Raw genomic sequence first — 24,290 nt, 5'->3', positions numbered from 1 at the left:
CGTCCCATCAGCTTGAGAAGAAGGAGAATTATTGAGCATGACGCTCAAGTTTGGTCTCAAGACTGTAAGAACGACAGGGTGCTCACTGCAGATGGAAGATCAGAAAGTGTTAATCTCCTTGTAACGAAAGACAAGTATGATATCCCTGCGACGTATAGTGAGGCACTAGAAACGGCTCAGAAAGATAAGTGGATTACTGCATGTAATAGTGAATTACAATCGTTCAAAGAGAATAAAGCTTATCGAGAAATTCCTATATGGAAAATGCCGAAAAATTCTACAGTTATTACTAATAGATGGGTCTTTAATGTGAAAAAAGAACCTGGTGGTGAACGATTTAAAGCAAGGGTAGTTGCGAAAGGTTTCAGACAAGAGCATGGACTAAATTACGCAGAAACCTATGCGCCTGTCATGAAACTGGATAGCTTCAGGTTTGTATTGGCTTATGCAGCGATACGGGGTTGGTCTTTAAGACAGTTAGATGCAAAGAATGCATTCTTGAATGGGAAAATTGATTACCCAGTATATTTTAAACCGCCTGAAGGTGTTCCTTTGAAGAAGGGACATGTCTGGAAGTTGGAAAGAGGAGTCTATGGACTTAAACAAGCGCCAAGATTGTGGTATAACACAATAAGGAAAGTTTTGAATTCCGGTGGATTCCAGAATTCGGAGAAAGACAATTGCATATTTTATAAAGACAATTGTATTTTGGTCGTCTATGTTGATGACATATTAATTGCCGGTAAGGGCAAGAAAGATTTAGACTTTCCATTGCATTGTTTATCTAAACGATTTACGATGACAGACCTTGGTGATCCTCAGATATTTCTCGGGATGACATTGAATTGTCAGAGAGATTTCATTAAGTTATCTGCAAAGGATACGATTGAGCGGATTATTAAGAATTTGCAGATTGAACTTCCAGAAAAGAAAAGTGCAACTCCAGTCCCGCTGGCTTACAAGTTGTTTGACGAAAATTCAAAATTATTTGATCCGGAAAAGCAAACTGAGTACAGATCTATGATAGGGATGTTGCTCTATATAAGTAACACTGTCAGATTTGATATTGCGTATCATGTTTCGATATTAGCGGTGTTTGTGAATACTCCTAGAGAAATACATTATCGCTCAGCGATAAAGGTTGTTCAGTATTTAGGACAGACTAAGGACAAAGGGATAATTTTGAAAAAGAATGGAACTGTGAAATATTCTAGGAAAGACTTTCAGTTCCTCGACACTTCAAAGGAAGTAGTTGTTCGTCAATATCCTGTTCAATCACAAAACAGGGTTACAGTCTACTGTGATGCAGACTGGGGTAAGTCGGGTCAAGGTAGATCCCAATCAGGAGGAATAGTTACCTTCTGCGGTAATGTTATTTCCTGGTACTCTCGGAAACAGAAGTCAGTCGCATTGTCTACTGCAGAGAGTGAGTTAATGTCAATTAGAGAAGGAGTTACTACAGGTAAATACTTCTTTGATCTATTAAACGAGATTGGCATTACAGTACAGTATATTAATTTATGTTGCGACAATAGAGCGGCTCTAACACTAAGCAGTCATAATGCAGATAACGGAAAATCAAGACATATCAACATTAGTTATTTTTATATCAGAGACTTAGTTGAAAAACGAATATGCAGATTATGGTACATTAATGGGAAAGATAACCCAGCAGATATTTTTACAAAAAGATTGTCTACAGGCATATATTCCAAAGTGTTACACAAACTGATAAGGTAAGTGAAATGAGAAATTGAAGTTATCTGATCAAGAAGGAGTGTTGAGAGTTGTGCTCAGAAAACTTAAATTAAGGCTGTGCTACAAATAAGGATTTCGAGATTTCTAAAGAATCTTCTGGTAACTAGTTTAGCAGGATATAGATACGACTTTAGTATTGAGGGCAAACGAAGGCAAACAATATTAAAGATTATGTGTCATGTCGAAAGACGCTAACTGACATCTAGAACGTTCTGATAATAGAAATTAGAGAGAATCTTATTTGTGAATGTAAAAAGTAAAAGTAATCGTAGGACTATATAAAGATGGTCCTTGTCAGTGACTTTGAAACTTCTACGTGATGTGAATAGGTTTATTGAAGATAAGAAACTAACGAACTAACTAAGGAATTTAGTGATAATATATCTAAGTTGTCTTATCAGAAAACCATGACTGATATTAGTTTTGAGACTATAGACGGGACTATCATCTTTTATAATTAATTTATTTTCTTATTTTATTTTCGGACTGTCATCATTTTTCTCCCCTCAGCTCATACAATTTAATGTAAGGATGTATTTCATCATCTGGGCTCAATTACCTGAACGGTCAACGAATGCAAAACTTAGAAGCAAGGCTTTTTGACCCGTCATTATTATATGGATGCACGCAAAATCCTTGTCACTTTTCGTATTATATCATTATGTCAATATCAAATTGAACTAAATGTGAAGTGCAAGGTAACCAGCTCGTTTATCGGACAGCACACAAAAAAAAAAAGATTTCGGCAGATTTTCGGGGAAACAAAAAGTTTTAGCGTCCCGTCGAGCGACCGCAAGATCTATGCTTCAGGATTGTAACGTTGGTATACATTGCGCATGAAAGAAGGACAATAGCAAGTGCATTATATTTTTTCTTTGCTCGTATAGCCACATGCAACCTAGATGAAATATCTAGGCCCGTCAGTTTTCTCGTATGGACTCATATCAATGAACAAAGCACATTCGTAGTCACCACCCATCACCCTCGTTACCATAATTATTATAATACTCACCATACACAAGACACCGAAAACCTTCTTTAATCGGTGAATGCACCTGTTGTTTCGTGCTACTATTGTTTACACACGTTACAGATTATTCATATAATTTCTCCTTTTAAGCAATTTTACTGCTTTTGCAATTCACTTATTTTTTTACGTAGTATTAATTAATTCATATGTCTGAATTGTGATTCGACGTTTCTAATGCATCAATTAAGTTGAGAGCAGGACTTGTTATCTGCTTTGTTTTTGCACGCTCCACATTTCCAGTTAGTGCTACCCGCAAATGCATCGATACCCAAAAAACTTTTTTTTTAATTCCACAATTTTTTTTTTTAGTTCCAAACCCCAACTTTTCAGCTTCCTATTAGACTTTGCTGAAAGACTGAAATGCTAGAATGGTTGTGCGAGTGTTGAATCGTTGCTTCTCGCTTACGCGCATACTTTTTTGTATCTCAGAATTTTTTTTTGTATTTTTTTTGTATTTTTTTTTACGCTTCTTCAACCACTCAACATCGTTCCCTAAACAATTTCCGACTCTCGTTTAGCGTAGTTCACACGTATCTCGTAAACCCCATACCCTCTTTAGCTAGAGACATTAATATAGCTATACCTGTATATATCCGCGCTGCGCCATTCATACACGAAATTTGCGATTTTCCTGGTGCTCAGACATTTCAGCAGCTAAAGGTTTCTTGGCTAAATACTCAATAAAGATCACCTTACAAAATTGCTGAGCCCCTTTGATCTTCTTTATCTTTCGGCATTTCAACAAAGTTTAAATTTTACTGTTACTTTTCTGACACGAGCACAACATAGCATATACATATATTTGCATTCCACAATTTATGTTAGAGAAGCCTAAGGAAACGACCCCAGAGATGGGGGATAAAGAAGCAGCGGGTCTTTTGATGCTTTTCTCTAATAGGTCACAGAGGTATTCGCAGTCTCCCCCCCCTCAACCGCAACAAATTCAAGCATCGCAGACACAGCAATCGCAAGATTTACAAACTCAAGGTGGAATAAATAGTACATTTTCGGCAAATCTTATGAATGAATCATATCATACATCACCCGCGGAGAGTGTAAGGAATCATCATACAATATCTTCCCAACAGTTCGCCGAGACCTCGCTGCCGAGCCAACCCAGTATGCCACCGCAATTTTTACAATGCAGATATCCAAATCAGAGTGAAATGCATAGGTCCGGATTTCCTCAGGATCTTCTTAATCCTGACAGATCAACTGCAGCCGAGCGCAAAGAACCCCAAGCATTGAACTCAGAAGAACAAAGCCAACCGCGCACCAGCGACCATGAAAGCTCGGCTACTGATCAGGCAAAAAGCGAACCAATGAAGAAGCAGAGAACACCTCATAGTCTAACTTACATAAATTCGGGCTTGGAGCATGTCACATCTCCCGGACCCGTTGCTGCTGCTCTGGCAAGCAGTACAGGGACAAATTCAAAGGCTGTTGTTGCTGCTGCTGCATTGGCTGCTGCTGCTGCAAAGCCTTTGCCTCTTCCTTCCAAGAGTCATCCATTTGATGGAAGTAGTGCCACGCCTGCTCAAATAACTTCCGAGAACCATTCGCAACCCCAAGAAACAAGAAAAAGGAGCAGAAGCACTTCTCGCGTTATGTCCTCGCGTGGGAAAAGGAGCCGCAAGAATTCGGATGCAGAGAACAAGGGAAGTGTAAATGGTATGTCTATGACAAAAATAAAAATGGAAGAAAAGGTGGAGGAAACGCCGGCTGCCTTAGCCAATGAACAGGTTCCATCATACGCAGTGAGTCCTGATTCTGGGATCATAAGCTGCATATGTGGATTTGATCATGATGATGGTTTCACAATTCAGTGTGACCGGTGCTATCTCTGGCAGCATGCAATATGCATGGGCATCAAGGATGTCGATGAAGCTCCGGAGAAATACCTTTGCTATAAATGTGATAAAACACACAAGATAGATGCGGCCAAGGCCAGAAAAGTCCAAGAGGAGCGCATAAAACTTTTGGGACTGATGACAAATGAAGGTCAGACTGACAGCAAAGTTCCGGCAGCTGCCACATCCACAAAACCGAATAGCAGAAGCGGAGAAGTGGCAAGTCCATCGTTGCCAGTAGATGGCCAGAAAAAGACAAAAGGTAACAGGAAGGAGAAGAAGGTAAGGGAGGAGGAAGAACGGTTTGCCTTGAAGAGATACGAGACTTTTTACTTGAACGTTTCACACTACGAATATTCTACAGCAAGTGTAATGTCCCTGATGAAAAGACTTCCCAGACTACTATCGAACAAGCCCGGCGTTTACAAATTCAGAAATACGACTGAGTTTAATAGGCATTTAGTCCGTCCTGCATCTGTGCTAGCTAGACTACCTAAGGAGGATGGACCTTTCACTGGAATATCTCGCATTGGTCTAAGAACTATGCAGGCTATTTTGCGTGGCCAGCTTATTTACCCGATGTTTGGTGGAATGCAGTTGAAGGAGGATTACGTGGAGGAAAAAACTAACAAGTATTGGATACTTGGATGCTGCAAGCAAAATGCATTCTTCCATCCACATCTTCCATTGGTGATTGATGAGCGGGCAGTCGGTAACATTACTAGGTTCACAAGAAAAAGCTGCAATGCAAACTGTGAAATTGCAACGGTCCTGATTGGTTCGCGAAGGTGTGTGTTTGCACTCTGTGCCAAGAAGGACATAAAAGCTGACGAGGAATTGACATTGCCATGGGAATGGGACAGTAATCATCCAATCAAAGTGGTTTGCGCCTCAAGGGATCCAGAAAAGACTTTCCAGCAGTTGAATTTGGAAACAAAGAGTAGATTGATGAACTCTATTCATACCTTAAAGAGCATTTCCAGTTGCGCATGTGGTAATCCATCTAGTTGTATCATAAACCGGATGGACTCGTTGATGATCCGAGAGATCAAGAAAACGGGCCCTTCGGTCATGAATACGACCGTTGTCTCACCTACGCCAAACCAGAAGTATGTGCCCATTGAAAAGAGATACTATGATCGGGAAAAGATTATTGAAAAGGCACTTGAAAACCTTTCCTATGGAAGGAACAAAGCCATTTCCAAAGAGGCCGGAACTGCTGAAACCAAAAATTCATCGTCTGAGTCTCAACAAAAAGGCAACAAGGACAGTTGTTCAGAAGCGCTGAATATTAAATTCAAACACCCAAAGATTCATTCATTTTCTGAGGGTGTTATTCCTCAAAAGTATGCAATTGTCAAACAATATTACAGTCAAAAGATTCCAGGAGTCATCGACATTATGGAGGATAGTAAAAGAGATGAACATCTCTACACGCCATTTTCCATTGTTCCAGAAGAATTGAACAAGCTTGCCGTTGCCAATACGATTAAAGAGAAAGAACTTATTCCTAGAAACCCCGCAGAAAGCAAAGAACCAGTTGAAAAGGTTGCTGAAATTTCGACGAAGCCGAAAATTGTTCGAAAATTTAGCTTAGCTGATTATAAGCGCAAGACGAAGAGAAATATGGCAGTAACAAAGTAAGGGGTGGTGACATATACAAAACAGCGTTACGGACAATTGGATTTAATGCGCGCTCGCATAATTTATCTATAGATATATCTTTTTGTATAAATGAAAATTGGATTCCAATTAGCTTTACATGACTTTTGTATTAAGTGAAAAAAATGATATTGACTTGAGTTGGAGCAATCACTATGATTATGGATAGACATGTGGTTGGTGATGGGACACTTCAATATTTCTACTGATTTCTCATTTAGCCACAGTACTGAATTTCACTTTTTTTTGCTTATTTTTTCTGTTTCTGTATGTACATTTGTGTTTGTAAGGCGAAGCTCCTGGATATTCTTCAGCACTTCTGTTCTCCATAGTTTTCCAAATTATTCGCGTTGGATTTCCTTTCACGAACACTCCGCGCTTAACTCAAAAATTTCCTGACAAGAAAAAAATTTTCGGAGCAGAAAAATAAAAAACTATGAAAGGCTGTGCGATATCTATCATCTTGCCCGTGTTGTTACTAACCACAAATATGTGGCGAAAAAAAAAAATTTTTCTTCCCAAGAAATCACTCAAACCAATATGGTACCTACATATTCAATTTAATCCAAAGCGAAATATATCTATTAATTGGGATTATGATTTAGATAACTGCTCCGCCGAAGTAAAAGCGCCCTATAACGGAGAAGCAGAGAAGTTAAAGAAAGTAGTAACAGAACAACAAATAATATTGCCAAAATTCCTTCTTACGTCAGCTAATAAAGTAAACTTATCCCTGATATAGCAAAGAGAAACTAAACCAACTAAATGCACTCATGATAGAATAATAATATGAGCATTAATTTAAAAGGTTTTTCACCTCCAATGAAGCAACACTCCTTTTAACCGGAGCAGGACATTGTGGCCTCTGTAAAACGACAGAAGAAACATTATAATTCTCTGACTGAGGCGAAACAGTGTATGCACAAAGTTTTGGAGACGAAACAGGTGTAATGTATGCATTTATTCCATTGCTAGAGCAATCAGAATAAGGAGATCCTGGTGACGACATACTTGAAGAAGCTGGTGATCCAACTGATGGTGTAGCTGATGAAGGTGGAGAAACAAAAGACTTCGATCTGAGAATGTTATCTATCGAACATGCAGAAGACACATTTGATTGTGACGTCGAAGTAGTCTTTGGCAAAATTCTGTAAAACTTTCTGCAACCAGAAACCTCTTTAGAAGATGCCCTTTTTCTGCGACGATGAATAGACTTCTCGATTTCCTCTGGGGTAGGATAAACGCAGTGAAGCATATTTCTTAAACATCCAGAACAAACTGGTTTCCTCTCATCACACTTCTTCTTTCTTCGGCGACAACAATAACATCCAGTCTTTGTTCGCGTTATCTTCTTCCTTGGTTTCTGAACATTGCATTCTTCATTCATGCATTTATTGTACGGGCTAGCTGAAGGAGTTCTCGAAATACGAGATGGCCTTGTATCCAGCTTTATAATTTGTTGGTATTCGCGGTAATTCACCATTGTGACTGTTGACGTGATGAATGACAGAACCTTTTTCTTAAAATTAACGAGTAAATCAAGTGACGACGAAAAAAATAAGATAAGCAAAAGACAGAACAAAACGTAACACATGAGGAAACGTGGAGTGGGAAATGTCAACTCTTTTATAATATTCCCCCAAGAACGAAAATACGAGTCATCGTTTTGAAAACAAACGCATTTTAGCGCCATAACCCATTAAGTATAGCAGAAGAGAATTACATACCTTATTCGGCCTCATGTCTAAAATATTGAATTCCGCGTTACTCTTTTAGGAAAACTCTATTCTTCCATTTCCGCCGTAGACTCAGAGGTATCTTCCCCTAATGGCATGTAAGAACGAATCTCAGAAATTTCCAGCGAATGGAAAGTCAAAGTCGCTCTTAACAGTAAGCAAGAAAAAATTTTATCTTTTAAAGGAGTACCCGGGGAGACATCCCGTTAGGAGAGAAAAGTAATTTTTTTTCGCGGGCCAAATTGCTCGATATCAGTTGCCGTTGGCATACATAATCCGAGCATTTGTGCTTTCCACATTTAAAAAATATTCCGGAAATGGTAATTGGCCATCGGAAATCAAATTCACTTCGCCATCTCTTCAAACGGACAATCCAGTGTTACGTGTTTTTAATAACAATGTAATATTTATTTCTTAAAAATAGGAACAAAATTCAAGCCTCCACTGCAGAACAGAAGAAAAAGAAAATAATAAAAAATGTACCCGAAAATGGGGAAATTCGTAACTTCACACTAGACCGAGGAAATTTCAGAAAAGTATTGCCTCAAAATTAAGCCTAGCATCTCAGGCAACTCCTTAATGTTGTGAACCACAGAATAATAATCAAATGGAAAAGTATCCAAATACCTTGTAACTTTTAGTTGCAACTGACCATTAGAGTCCGGTATATAATTAACTTGATTCATGTCAAGAATAGACTCCTCGTTATTGATGCAATCAATAACCACGAAGACAATCATTATTTTATCCTCACGAGCTTTCCTAACTAGTCTTTGCAACTCTTCATGATCCTCACAGACACCATCGGATAGAATAATTTGTAGTTGCCACAAGTCCGCATTCCCGTAAGTTCTTGCTTCTCTAAATGAAGAAAGTGATTTTTCAACTAGTGCTTTGACATTTGTTTTCGTCTCATCGAACATGAAATTTCTGAAGACTTCTATACCAGATTCGGTTGTAAAAGGCTTCTCAAATGGATGAACGATTTCGGCATCTGATCCAAACTTAGCGACTGCTAACTGGCCTGACTCTAGTTGGGTTAAGGCCTTTGAAACTAACGATATACTCTCAAATGCAATATCAACTGCCTGAGATTCGGCCATGGATTTGGAGTCGTCCACAGCAATCATGATCTGATATTGACGCTTACTTGGCTTTGTCCGTCTCATCCAAATCTTATCTTTTCGGAATTGTGACGCAATATAAGGAATAATTCTCTTCATGTTCAACCTTTTACCTGTCTTGTAGTCACCCTTGAGCTTTGTTGCAAGGGTTGGTTCAAGAATCAACCGTAATTGTTCGGAAAGGCCAGCAGTGAGATCACGCGTAGACTCATCGGCCTTAGTCCAAAGATCTCTTGCCTCTTCGTATGGTCTTTCATGCTCTGTAGTTTCCGCTTCCTGTAAATTCTCATAGTGTTCCTCATCGTCTGAATCGGAGTTATTTTCAGCATCAAGATCTTGCTTATTATTTTCACCTGTTTCAATTGTTTCATCGATATCATCTCTCTTTCCAAGCACAACATGCATTTCCTCATTCTTCTTTTCCGAGTTAGTATCATCTTCCGCCTTTCCTGCTTCCATGTTAGGTTCTTTGTCTTTCTCTGTACTCTTGTCTTCGAGATTTTCGGAATTCAGCTCTTTTTTCTCTTTCGCATCCTCTTCATCATGGTCCTCAGTAGCATCACCATCCTGCTCTTGATCATCGTCTATTGCCATATCATCGTCAATCGGCTGAATCTGATCTTCATTCGCCGAACCCATGGCTTGCATATCATCATCTGAATCTGCATCATCAATATGCTGGAATTCATCGGGACGCTCGCCCGCCTTTTGCTCAGTCAAATCATCTCTAGTGGCCTCATTTATTTCCTGTCTTCTACGATGAAATTCCTTTAATGCATCACCAAGCTGCTTTAACGATTCGTTAACCTGTTCGTGAGCACGATCAAGATTTGGTTTCTGCTCTTCCTTCGGACCGGCATTATTCATTTCTTGTTTAGTGTCATTTGACTCCTGCTCACCACTGTTGCGCTCCTGCTGAGGTAACGAAGAATCCCCACCATAATTTCCTGCATTTACTTCCTGCTGTTCGGTTGCAGTATCTGCACCTTGTGTTTTCATACCTTCTTGCTGATGAGCTGCCGCATCTTCATCCACGCTTTCATTTCCAGCATCCTGCTCTTCACCTCCTTCTAAACCTTCCGGCACCTCATTATCGTCCATCGAGGCATTATCACTGCCTTCATCCGAATCATCTTGATTAATACCCCCTCTTCATCAATACTCATGGCATCGTTGTCATCAGCAGAAGCAGCTGAGTCTTCCTCAGTATCCTTTCCAGCATCCACTGCATCCTTTTCAGCATCATCCTCAAGTCCTGAATCTTCATCATCCCCTGGCTCCTCGTTATCCATTTCATTTTCACCGTTATCATTAGCACTACTATTATCATCTTCAGTCCCTTCATCTTCTTGCATTGCATCATCTTCCTCCTCATCCTCATTTTCCTTCGTTTCATTTTCATCTCCATCAAGCTGCATATTTTCTGGAAGCTCAAGAGCATTCTCATCTGATATATTATCGTCGACTTGCTCATCATCATCATCATCATTGTTTGGTGCCACTTCATCCTCATTTCCATCCTCATTCTCTGATTCATCGTTCTTCTCCTCATCATCTCCAGCTTCGTCGTTATCCCCATCGTTTGTATCATCGAGATTTCTTTTCTCTGGGTCTTCTCCTTCATTTTCGGCAGCCTCTAACTGATCGTCATCATTCTTCGAGTTTTGTGGAAGTTTATCTGATTTTTTCTCCTTCGAATTATCATCAGCCTCATCGCCCCACATTTTTTCATCTATTGCATTCGGATCATCGTCGTCAATGTCATCAACCTCATCATCCAAACTATCATCATCTTCATCATCTTCATCATCTTCGTCCTTCTCATCAGAACTATTTTCCTCATCCTCTGCATCCAAGCTTTCCGTTTTTCCAGCCATGTCACCTTCGATACTGACTGCATCATCCTTATCGGAATCCATTTCATCATCTCCTTGTTCAGTATTGTCCCGCTCCGCATCTTCAGAAAGATCTTCATCACTACCAACATCTTTCGAGTTATTCTTTGCACCCTCTCCATCTCCAAGACCAGTACCCTCTTGCATTTTCTCTGTGTCATCCTCCTCTTCATCCATATGAGGCTCCGGTGAGCAAAATCCATCCTTCGAAATATTGAATAATATGGTGGACATTTGATATAAGGCAGTTGACAAGTCAGCATAGTTTGAGGTCATTTTTGAAAGAATACCCACAACGAGGTTTCTATAATTTTCAACATATACCAAAGTGTGAGAAATTCTTGCAGACATGATCTCCGACGAAATGCAATCCACACCTTTCATTAAAAGAATGCTATCCTTCAACTTTGAAAGCACGCTATCAATATTCAACATATTTCCATATTTATCATAAATGATTCTCTGTAAGGTACGAAGCCATTTGTCATCTTCCAATGTGGGCATCGGAACCTGCTCACGAATTTTGTATATTTTCTGGACACTTAAAACCATATCCAAGCACAATGAATAAAGAGATTTGTCGATATCATCTAAGGAATTATCACTGACCTTCTCTGTTTTCATAGCATGACCTTTTGACTCTTGAATCCATTGAACGACAAAGTCAGCAGCAAAGGAAACTTCCTTGTTGTGTATTTTCCAGTCATCGATCGTACAGAAAAATTCATACAGAAAACTCTGAAGTTTAGCCAAGTTCCTAAAGTCTGTCACTGAGTAGATCTCACGCCTCTCAAATGAAAGCGTTTGGACTTTTGCGCAAAGTTTGTCAAATATACTAGTATCAAAGCTTCTTTTTAAAGAAGTCGAGGCAGTCATCATTGATTTTTGGACTAGAGATAACATGCCTGGAAGCTCATTCACAATTCTAATGGCTGTACCAACATCTAATTTGGGGTCTTCTACATGAGAGATCATCTTGCTCTCACTGACATCCAAATTAACAAGTCTTGAAATGTCTCCAATCCATAAATCTAGGTATTCAAAAAGTGCACACACAGATGCAATCATCTTTCTGGAAGCCACCAACGAAAATAACAACGATTCCGCCGCGGCCAATCCCCTTTGAGCAGATCCAGTCGGTATCTCGTCATTTACATTTTTAACAGCATTTCTAAGTCTTGGAAGAAGCTCAATAACTCTCCAGAAATACTTGTCCGTCTCTTTAACAGAAGCAGGTAAATGTTTAGATATCACCAATAAAGCACTCGCTGATGTTATAGTATTTGTGATATCTGTTGTCAAATGAACCTTGAGACCCATTCTCCTTAACTCCTTAAGCGTGTCACTCAATAGTTTCCTTTTTCTTGTTTTTAAGGCGGCACACTGAGATTTGTTTTTAGAAGTTGCTTCAGAAGGAGTCTCTTTTCGAAGATGACGTGCTTCTGCAAGAAGTTCACCAGAGAATTCACTTAATCTTGGTACCTGATCATTCATAATCTCTTGGATATAATTCGACATGCGAGCATTTGCTGCAGTTGAATCGAATAAAATATGGCTTTTTTGATTCCATGTATGAGAAGCAGATAAAATTGTCTTAATATTTTCCGATTTATCGATTGATACAGAAATAAAACTCTTGTCAAATGTTTTGACATCTGAAGTTGACACCAAAGCAAGACCCTGGGTAATAAGAGGCCTGACCGGTTGTGCAAGCACCTCTCTATATTTTCTGATAACCTTGAATAATGATCTATGAGACCGTTGAGAACTCTGCTTTAAAGCATCAATATTTGTATCCTTCCAACTAGCGAGCTTTATCACATCCGACACTTCCTTCTTTAATGTCTTCTTCGTATCATTAATTGATGATATTATGTTATCTTCAAACATTGTGTAGAATGAGACGGTATTTGCTAAAACATCAGATAATTTTGACTTTGGTAGCATGGCCATTATGTGTCTAGAAAATGCCGTGAGAAGCTCCAATCTGAATTGGAAATCACCGAATGATGCCTGGGAAATAAACAAGTTGAGCGCATTCACCACTTTAATGTTATTTTCTTCGTCATCCTGATTATTCTTTGATGTTGGAACAATCAAAGTTTCAAAAAGATAAAACCACCATTTACTACTATCTTTAATAACCCTTTTCTCCTCATCCTCAAGCACTGTACTCCATGAACTTAGTTCAAGTTTCCTCCATCCAACAATTATTGAAGACAATTTGTCTAAAGAATGCTGAAGAGATATACCTGAGTGAGCATATGATTCCCATTGTGTGACATATGTAAAAATCTGTTCAACTCGAGAAAGTGTTCGATAGATAGGTGTTGATGATGGATATGTAAGGAATTCCTGGCATATTCTCTTGATATCCTGTAAAGAAGCCTGTTCGGGCCACTTCTCAATCAATGGTTTTACTGCTCCTTCCAACTCTGTGACAACTTCATTGGCCTTTTTAGCTTCGGCAAAGCTGAAATCATAAAAGTTAACCTCGGATTCATTCAAATTTTCATTCAAAGATTTAGAAAGGGTACTCATGAGCGATATCACAGATAACAAGATTGATGGTCTATTGGCTCCAAATCCTACACTTTTGTTGATGCTTTGGAAGTAATGCAAAAACATTGGTGCTGATTCAATAATATCGTTAAAGGATTTCTCAGATACGTTCTTTTTCTCAAAGATATCAATATATGTAGTAGCAATCTTTGAATATAACTCATCTTGTCCGGAATTTGTCTTCGTAACCTTTTCTGAACTGTCAACTTCAACAATATCCTCAGCATCAGGAAACAATTCAAGGAATTCTTCCTCGACGTTGACCGTAGGATCCTTAAACTTATAAATACTTTGATTAACTGTTTCTGCTTCCTCTTGTTTCATGCTATTCAATGACCATCTGTAATAAAGTGACAAAAGAGACTGATTCAAAACGCTGTTAGGATCACCCTTTTGGCTTTCAGAATGTAGTACATTGGCCAGCTTAAGGAAGAAATAGTAAACATAGTCCGCGTCCGTATTCGTAGTAGAAACAGACCTGCAGCACTGTTGAACTTCCTTGAAAGCGTTGGAAATTTGTTCTTCGGAGCTCAAAACCAATGGATCAGCTATCCATAATGTGGAATTCACGGTCTGGCTGCTTTGAATTGCCGACTCACGCAAGAGTTGTAAACCAAATTTCATTGCATAAATATAGCCACATAAGATATCATTGAGATCAGAGTACATATTGTAACCGTCCCTTAATCTCAAAATAAACTGGGATGCATTAATTTCAAAGTTGTTCACCTTCATCGATGCCGTTTCTTCATTAGACTCGGCTGCCTTCAAAAGCTCGTTAAGAGAATCTTCGCTCAAATATGCGTCAAGAAAAGAATTCCATTCCTGTGTTAGCGCTGCTGTGGAATCTTTCGAGCGATACACTTGAGGTTTTTCCGGTTTATCGTAATCCTCAATATTTGGCAAAAGTGTTTCTGCAAAAAGCTGATCATCGCCAAACTTCACCTTCCTGAAATGAACGAAGGAATCATGTATACTTTTAATCTTCCCACAAAGAGAAAGATAAATTCTGTAGGAAGCGTGTCCTTCAATGGCTGGATCAAATGTCAAGTTTGGCACATAAAGTAAAAGTAAGCCAAATGAGAATAAAACCCACGACGAACCTATGGAGTGCAAACTGTTGTTCTGAAGCAAAAGGATTGGCCTCATATATGATTCAAATATTGAGGCAAAGTATGAAAGGCCATTATTTTGAAGTAACATGACATAATCTTTTTGAATTGAATCCTTAGAAATGTCAGTTAAGTATTCTTGAGCTTTAATCTTAGCAGTAATTGGTAAGAGGTAATTGTGTATTTGGCAAATCCAAACAACCCAATTTACTCCAAGTTGCTTGAACGATGCAAGGTGGTCGTACAAGATGCAATCTGATTTCAAAAAGAGTTCTTTGATTGCAGTCTGAAGATCATGCAAGTATGTATTCATCTTCCCATAAGGTAAACTTTTAGAATCTCGAATACAATCAAAGGCCAAACTAAAGAAGCCATCGTCAAACAATGATGTTGCAAAGTCGTCACCTTTTTCATTCCATAATGAGCCAAGTATGGCAGGATATGGTTTGAATGGTTCCCAAAGATTGAACCTTGCGAGATCCAATGTCGACTTTCCACTCATAATCGCAAGATTAATGGTATCATCATGAAACTTCATGTCATCCTTAGAAAAAATGTTTCGAGCCTCCCAATGAGCCAAAATATTGTTAAACAGTGATTTAAAAGTCTGTGTTCTATCAGAGGTAAAATCTCCAGTTACTGATTTCAAGTTTTCTATCTCGTCATTGATCTTCTTTTCAATATGAAGTAAATCTGATGTTAAATCACCCTTAAACGAATATACTAATAACTCTGCAAATGAACGTTTCAATCCAAACATGGTATTTTGAGTTTCAGGTGATTGCTTGTTCACTATTCCATCAAAATCCTGAGAAACCTTTACCAACTGTCGCAAATGCTCCCAATCCTCTTCTGTAGATGGATATTGGGAATGACAGTATTTCCAAATTGTGGATATAGAAAGACCTCGAGTAAGTTCAAGTTCATTGGTGAATTTTTTAACTGAATCTAAAAGCAGCTTCACATTACCTTGGTCAAATAGACAACGCGAATCTTCTATCCACTGCAAGATATTCTTCTGGTAAAATCTTAAGTACGACTCGTCCACATTCAACGATACTTTCACAATCTGTTCAATAAATTCCTCAAACTTAAATATTGGTCCGAAATAGTTTTCTTGTTTCAAAAATTTTGACGAACTTAGTCCAGCAACCAATGACTTTTTAGTGAAAGCTATAAGATGTGAAATAAGCATGTGTAATGGTAAGGTTGGTGCATTCTTCACATTTCTTCCCAAATTCATTGCAGCCGACTTCTCCAAATCATTCAAATCGATCATACGACCGTTTGCAGCTCTATTTTCGATTTTCTGCATGATATTTTCAAGCCTGTATAGTTTTAGCCAATCTAGCACGAAATAGGAAGATTCGGATGTTGGCGCAAATTTTCTATCCTTGAAAAGTGACTGAAGTGTATACTCATTCAAAGTTGGTAACAAAGGCTGGAAAGAAGTAAGGAACATTAAATCTCTATTGTTAGTTGTCACATTTTCAGAAGCCAAAAGTAACGCATCGTCTGGAATATTATTCACTTTGAAATAACTAGTAACCGATCCATATTCATCGAGGGCAATAGTTGGAATTGAAAACTCGGTGCAAGAAGCTTCCTGATCAAGCAATATGGATATGCTATCCCACATATAGTGTTCGGTAAAGGAAATTGCAGACGAAACAAAATCCTTTTCTGATTGATCCACTCTACCCATTGCATTGAAGAAATCGAATATCTGGGCTAGTTCTCTCGTAGATGAGTCTTGGGGATCAACAAAGCACGAAACTGGTTTAGGAATTGTCGTAGATAATGAAAGTTTTCTGAATCTGTTAAAAACAGAATCTTGTTTATCACGTATAGCCTCTAACCCTATACATTCTCTGTCAAATGATGTTGCTCTTAGATCAATCCGATCCAAAAATATCTCCACTGAACGATTTCTCATGGCACGCGATAACTCCCCATATTTTGGATCGCATGTAAGGAAAAGCCTAAAGTTTGGATGTGGTTTAATTGTACGCACTGTGCCATCATCAGAGCTGCATTCATTTATGACCAAATTTCCATTCATCTCAAGAAGGGAGTTAATTCTGTCTAGAACAGAAGGATTACAAAGATTAGCGTTATCTAGCACCAACCAGTAGCCCTTTTCGACAGCACGAACCAAAAGACTATCAAACCATCTAAAGTTCACAGATGAATGCTCATTATATGATTGCATGATACGAAGCATATCCTTAATTGTATGGCATATCTCCGAATTTGATGATTCAAGCAAGATCTTTTTGAGAATTGTAACAATATTTTTCAAATCTTCAAACAATAAACTCCTTTCAGATAAAGTTTCTATTAAGCCCAAAAGTGTTTCAATGTATCCGGCAGTATCACAAGTACTATTTTTTGCGGCATTAATTTCACTAATGGACACTTCTTTGTGCAGTTCGGAAAGCAAGTCATTCGCATACTCCATCAACAATCTATTTGGATCTGATTGCTCAAAACCGCCCAAAATATCCATACTGTCAATATCGTTATTCATTGAAAATTCCAACAATTTAGCACCTATGATGCCCGCAGAGTACTTGATTATATCTGTTTTTCCACTACCAGAAGGACCAACCAATAAACAAGGATATGCCATCTCAATGCAATATAACACAGACTCTAAGGGTTTAATATTACATTGAAGACCTATGGCATTTGCGTTAGGCTTGTATTGCACGAATTGAGCTCTTTTCACAACGCAACTCTTTGTCTGAACATAAAATGGATGGATATCAAAGTAAGGATCCCTGACTTTAAGTGGACCAAAAGATGACTCAAAGAGAGCATCACATTTTATCCGATCTTCCTCTGAACGGAACCGGTTTCTAATAACTAGCTCATAAAAATCGTATGCGGATTTCTGGTAGGAATCGGATGTTTTCTTCATAAGTGTAAGCCAACGTAGAACATCCCTTAAGTTAAATTCCCAAGGTTGTCCTGAAGATCCCCATGATTTTCTGACACTAACTTCATATTCTAGCAATGAGATGAATTCAATTAGTTTATTTCTTATGTTCTGATCAACAGAGGGAAAAAGTCTGGAAGCAATGAGTCTTAAATCGTGTTTCTTAAGAATATCCACATACACAACTGTGAATCTGTTAACAAACGACTTTGGTAGTCCCTTTCTGCCACCACCTTGTGATTGCGGGTTCTGAGCTGCAAACACTCTAAATGACGGATGGTTGACAAATGATCTATCTAATTCAGGAATATACACCTCACCTCTGTGATCCAAGCAAGCGTTAAGACCTTCTAGAACAGACTGAGAAGCAAGATTCATCTCATCAAGTAGAACCCAATCTCCTCTTTGCATGGCTTTAAGAAATGGTCCATCTCTCCATTGAAATTCCCCGACATTTCCTCCTTCAACAGGAGCATCCGAACCAAAGAGATCAATAAGATCCGTCTGCTCAGAAAGGTTAATCCTAGTTAGATGTTTGCCAGTCGCCTTAGCCAATGCACATATCAAACTCGTTTTACCCACACCAGGGCTACCTTCCAAAAGTATTGGCTTCTTCACAAGTAGCGCTCTAGCAACTCTTGCAGCATTCGCAGCAGTTGTTGGGGCATCCAGGCTGAAGGAAGATAACTCATCAGAAGAAGACTCTCTATCAACTGTAAATCCTCCTAACACAATCTTATTCTTTGTTATTTCAATGCTTACAGGCTCTTCGTATTTCGGCATCAAGCTCTGACCAGTAAGTTCGGAAAGCTTATTCACAAATGAGACCTTTAAATCATTAAGCTTTCTCTCATCATTGGCAAGGAATGACGTATTATGCGTACCCAAAGAGTCTATAAATACCATACATGCGCCCTGCAACAAGCTTTTGTACAGATCGAAGCCCTCTGTGATGCAGCAGTTGATGAATTGAATCCATGATAAAATATCTCTCAAAGAAATAACTCCATTTCCCGTATTTCCTGCACCCATCGTATTGCCAAAATAACGAGAAAATTCCACAATTATGCTTGAGAGAGCTCTAGCGGGAGGTAAAAGTTTTGCTGTAACAATTTGCTTCACATCATCGAAGTCTTCCATAGATGGAACCCATATCTCGGTAAATCTGTTTCTTAGGGCAGGTGATAATTCCTTCTTACCATAATCACCGCCAGGATTCATGGTTGCAAAAAATGAAAAGCTATCTGGTGCTGTGACTAATGCATCCTCACTATTCTTCTCGGCAAGCAATAGCATGCGCTCTGGTTCAAGCACAGAATTTAATCTTTCAAGAACTGAATCATCGGCTAACGATATTTCGTCTAACAAGAAAAAACACCCTTTTTTCATGGCTTCAACCAACGGACCATCTTGCCACTCAAAAAGGGTATTGTTTTCCCTCTGCAATGACTGCACCAATTTAACACTTTCCTTTGTTAGATTCTCGTCGTTTTGGTGATCCTTCCACAATTTAAGAGCGGAGGTTACAGATGTTATGGATGATGTATCAACGCCCAAAGTTTCAACAGCTTTCTTTATTGCATCAACAAGTTGGGCCTGTATATGCGATCTGTTACGTAAAGGTCTTTGAGCACCTAAAAGATCACTTGTCTCGATATTCTGGTGGGCATTAACAACTATTAACTGCTTTCCAAAGTAGTGAGCAAGTAACTGGCAAATAGTAGTCTTACCACAACCTGTTTCTCCAACCAAAAGAACCGGTTCGTGATGTTTAAGAGAGCTAATCACTAGCACTGCGAGTCTCCTCATTGCTTTGGTCCATATAACAGGACTTTCCATATTTAAAAGATCCTTATCTTCAAGTTTCTTATAGTACGCATCCATATCAAGCTTCACACGCATTACCTTCTCCAGTGCAGCTTTGACAATAAGCTTTTCTTCTGGTCGCCTCACCCTCTCTGCCAAAAGCATATAGCCATTTGCAGCTAGCTCCTGGTATCCAACTGCATCTCTCTCGGCCCACCTAAAAAGGTCTCTCAAAGTAGCAAAAGAATTCTTCTTTTCAAAAAGACGTGTAGACTGTCTTTGCACAGAGAGCTCCCGGTATACCTCGACAATTCTTTTTGCATGACTTGGTGCAATTTTACACCTTTCCCTCAAAATCACCTCCAAATCATCCTGAGGGATATCATCAAAGTGTAACTCCAAAAATCTATTTCTGAAAGCTTTAGAAAGTATCTTTCTTCCACCGTACAATCCTGGTGGATTCTGGGTCGCAAACAACATGAAGTTCGGGTGTGGGTGAACAACTTCTTGTGTCTCCGAAATAAAAAGCTCTCTGTTATCGTCCAATAGTCTATTGAGGGCTTCCAAAACATCAGTTGGAGCCAAATTTAATTCATCTAAAACAATCCAATAGCCATTACGCAAAGCCTCAACCAAAACACCTTCCCTAAATGATAACTTTCCCGTAGAATCGGAAACATAAGTTCCTAGATACTCTTGAAGGTCTGTATGTTCGTGGTTGTTGATTCTAACAAACTTATGACCGGTTATCCTTGCTAAATAGTTAATCATCGACGTTTTACCCGCAGAAGTTGGACCTTGAAGAAGAATAGGGTACTTGCTATTACTGGTAGCACGAACCAAGTTGAGCAAATTCTTTTCCACAAATGGTGTAATAATATAACTATCCTGCGCAATTGGCTCCTCTGGTCCCTTTCTTAACCAGTAATGTCTAAATTGGACATAGTCTTCTCCTTTAGGATCTGGGTTTGGTGGAATGCGCTTCATCACCGAATTTGCATTCTTTAACCTCCCAATGGTATATTTTGTAATTAGTGGGTAAAGAACCTTCTCCGACTTCTCGTCTAGCAATGTCAAAAATGACATACAAAAACCCTCATAGAGTGAACGTCTCAATCCATAAATCTCTATTATGTCCGTAACGTAGGAAAGTGTTCTTGTAAGGGTACGAATGCTGAACTGTGGTTTCTGGTTGGCTCCATCCACTATCTGATGAGTATTTGCAAGCTTTTTCGAGGACAAGTAAAGCTCTGCAATGTCATTTCCAACCCATTCATCGCTCAACGCATATTTACCAATGTATTTGTCAATTATCATTAATAAATCATTGATATCCTCATCTGGAGAATGAACGTATATCTCTGTTAGCATAGATCGAATACCCAATGGCAAATTTTTCTTACCGACATCTGTTGCTGGATTCATACAAGCGAATATCCTAAATTCCGGATCGGCCTTGATGCTCTCAATATCACCTTTCTCGGATAAAAGAATACTCCTCTGTTCAATTTCATCGGTAAGTAAATCAGAGATGCTGTCAAGAGTTTCCGGTGATGCTAGATTGACTTCATCTAGCAAAAGCCATTCTCCGTTCTTTATTGCCTTCACCAAAGCACCTTCAACAAACTGAAAAACAAAGGAGTTCTCAATATTTTTAAATTGCTTTCCAAAATTGTCAATACGTCCATGCATTTCATGCCACTCCTCCAAAAGCTCCGAACGATCGGTATCGTTAAGTTTTCGCTTCTTTTTCCTTGACATCTCCTTGTCATCATTTTCTGTGGATACAGTAAATGTCGCTTTAGCCATCTTATATGCCTCCTGCCATAATCGAATCACATTCTTCCATTGCGACTTGTTGAAGCATTTGGCAAGAAGTCTCAAAAATCTCTCGTTTTTCTTTATAGAAAATGACCGACTAAATAAATTCTCAAAGTCCTCTTCGATTGGCAAAGCCAATGTTTTGGCATTCACCGGTTTATAACCACCAAGAAGATCGCTGACCTCTGTTTGTTGAGAGACATTAATCACCGTGAGTTTTTTATGAAGGAGCTTCGCCATCTCCTGAACAATTGTGGTTTTACCGGTACCTGTTTCACCAACAAGCACAATCGGCTCACACATAGAAACTGCCACACCAATCTTTTCCATCAGCAGCAAAGAATGATTTGTCCTTGAGAATGTAGAGCTGCCTTCATTGTATCCACCAAGTTTAGCCTGTCTGTGCAGTCCGACGATGTGATTTCTCTTTAATTTTGCTCTACCAACAGTGATTGAATCATCAAAGATGGTCAATGAAGCAGTGTGACGATTCATCTGAAGGTTGATCCTACTTGTAGGTATTTCCAAAATATTGCCAATAATTTCACACAAAAACTTGATTGAGGCACTCGAGGAAAGAAAGCTTGTAAAGCAGTCAAGTGCTTCCTGAAAGAGTAGCTCCTTTAACTGGTCAGAAATAAGATCTGTAGATGATCTCACTCCGGCAGCCAAGAAAAGAGCATTGCATCTTTTACAAAATCTCATCAGGTCACGAATAGATGCGGGTCTTGGAGGAATACCATCATTCAATATCACAAGCTTACGAGAATTATAAGCCGTCCTAATTTTCAAAAACATCGCAATAAATACGCTGATAAAATGATCTAGCAAAGGAAACTTGTGCACCAATATGCAACGCAGGTCCATATCATCTAATTCTGGAACCTTTAGCATTTCCCAAAGTCGTAATCCTATAACATCAGGAACAACCATATCTCCTGATTTCGATGTGACTCTCATTGTAGCAATTAACTGAAATCCATTTTTTGCGGTAACAACTTCATTTCGGGATGGAATAACCAACTCCTTATTTTCCAATAATCCTAGAAGAATCGAAAGAACCTCGTTTGGTGCCTTGTCGATGTCTTCCACAAGCACCCATTTTCCCTCCTTCACCGCCGTGGTTAAAACACCATTCTTCCATTCAAATGTGCCCGGCTTTGAACCAGATGTATACGTTCCCAACAATAATTTGGGATCAGTCTGTTGATTTAAATGTATCTTCACCAAATCTTTAGTGTTGACACCGATTTCCTGTCCCATAAGATTCACCAAAAATGTCTTACCACTTCCTTCTGCTCCTGCGAGTAATACTGGCCTAGATGTTTTAAGGTAAGATGCTAAAGAACGAAGTGATTCAATTGACTTTTTTATCGGAATAAAATCTATTACTGCACCATTCATTCTTCTCTGTGTCTCTAACTCTTTAATGTGTGGAAATAGAATTCCAGAAACGATTTTAACACCAACAGAAAGATCCTCTGATCTGAACTCAATAATCGATGGTCCTTTAACAAATTTTTCAGAAAGGGGAGCAATTTTTGTCAAGTTGGACAATCTTTGGGCTTCAAAGAGTTGGAAAAGCTGAAAATTAAATCCCTTCTCACTACCAAGAGATCCAATCAAGTTTTTCTCATCAACATAATACTTGATCATCTGATTCTTAACATCTTCCGAAAGGGAAATAATAGAGGCCTCTATTTGGATTGACAAAAGTCGGTTGATGTTAGAACAGTTTTTATCAAAAATAATTTCATGAATTAGTTTGGAGTCAATAAACCTCCCAAATTTCTCCCTGTTGTATGAAATTATTCTAAGATATGACACTAAAATTGACTGCAATTCATTTTGACTGATATTATTTTCATTCTGCCTGATTTCAAAAGCAAAAGTTGTTTTTTTCCAGGAAATATTCAACTAGGGTTTCAATGTCTCTATCATATCCGATAAGCTTTGCAATATACGAGAAGATAAAAGATGACTTCACAATATGATGCTCATTAAATTGTAATGTGAAATTTTTTTCAATACTGTCATCACTGATAAGCCGTGTAACTAGTTCCACTATCAAAGGCTTAAAAGCAAAGGTGTAGCACATTCCAGACGTATCGTCAAGCAAATTAATACAAATTTCTTTGATCAACTGCAAATTTGTGGTCTGTCCATCAACATTGAACATATCTTTGATGTGTTTCTTGGGATAAAATCTCTGGAAAGTCTTGAAAACTCTTTGTGAGCCTTCAAGATCAATCCTTAAGACCTCTTCATAACCTTCGGTATTCATTTTCTCTGGATTATTAGCAAAAAAAAAATCAAAAGTCTATATCAATGATCAAAGGCCAAAAGCTTCTTATCTATAGTCTACCCTGTTGATGAAACTAAGTGTGTTTATCCTTTCTTCTAGTCAAGGCCTACTGATTAAAGTCTTACCCAGGTTGGGGTTATTCAATTTTTCACAGAAAATTTTTTTTGTTGTTCCGTTTGCACTGCCTTGAAGGATTGATATCTTCATCATCGTTATCAAGTATTAGTTAGAAGTATATTCCAGCTGATGAGAAATGAATTACACAAAACATTAATTTATCAATGAAATCATTTAAAAGTATTTTGGGATCTGGTTTGAAGGCAGAAATTAGGAAAAAATTGATTGTTATATACTTTTCAGCGAGAGACAAATGCAATACGGTTAATCTTTGAGGGGGTAATCTAGAATTTGTAAATCATTTCATACTTACTTTAGTTTTCCAAGATTCAATTTATTTTCAATGCTGCAAAGCAAAACAGTACAATTCAGAAAATCTTACCTGCATTAATTCTGAGAGTACCCCGTACCATACACTACTTATTATAAAGTAAACTAAGAATGTTCGATTAATCGAAGATAAACTGAAAATTGATATCAGGTAAGAAATGTAGCCCCTAACTACAATAGGGCAATGCTATGTATTCTGGTATTTTAAGTGCATGAACCTCACCTATAAATGCTAATATGA

General features: G+C 38.5%; 3 protein-coding genes across 3 annotated transcripts; 1 reads left to right on the top strand and 2 right to left on the bottom strand.

Moving 5' to 3' along the window:
- Positions 1-3,606: 3,606 nt before the first annotated feature.
- On the top strand, positions 3,607-6,282 carry BRETT_000875 (uncharacterized protein; the record flags this gene model as incomplete). Its single annotated transcript, XM_041279434.1, has 1 exon — positions 3,607-6,282. One exon carries the CDS (start codon positions 3,607-3,609, stop codon positions 6,280-6,282), a length of 2,676 nt encoding a protein of 891 aa, XP_041137648.1.
- Positions 6,283-7,096: 814 nt separating this feature from the next.
- Positions 7,097-7,555, bottom strand: BRETT_000874 (uncharacterized protein; the record flags this gene model as incomplete). Its single annotated transcript, XM_041279433.1, has 1 exon — positions 7,097-7,555. The coding sequence occupies one exon, from the start codon at positions 7,553-7,555 to the stop codon at positions 7,097-7,099; it is 459 nt and encodes a 152-aa protein (XP_041137647.1).
- A 993-nt stretch (positions 7,556-8,548) lies between these two features.
- BRETT_000873 (uncharacterized protein) lies at positions 8,549-23,581 on the bottom strand (the record flags this gene model as incomplete). The annotated part of the gene is made up of 4 exons (XM_041279432.1): positions 8,549-10,293; positions 10,323-16,170; positions 16,216-22,992; positions 23,216-23,581. 4 exons carry the CDS (start codon positions 23,579-23,581, stop codon positions 8,549-8,551), a joined length of 14,736 nt encoding a protein of 4,911 aa, XP_041137646.1.
- Positions 23,582-24,290: the final 709 nt, after the last annotated feature.

Source organism: Brettanomyces bruxellensis, chromosome 8 (genome assembly GCF_011074885.1).
Source record: "Brettanomyces bruxellensis chromosome 8, complete sequence".
NCBI classification, from domain to species: domain Eukaryota; kingdom Fungi; phylum Ascomycota; class Pichiomycetes; order Pichiales; family Pichiaceae; genus Brettanomyces; species Brettanomyces bruxellensis.
Note: the sequence above shows the minus strand (reverse complement) of the source record. Positions and strands in the feature narration are given on the sequence as shown.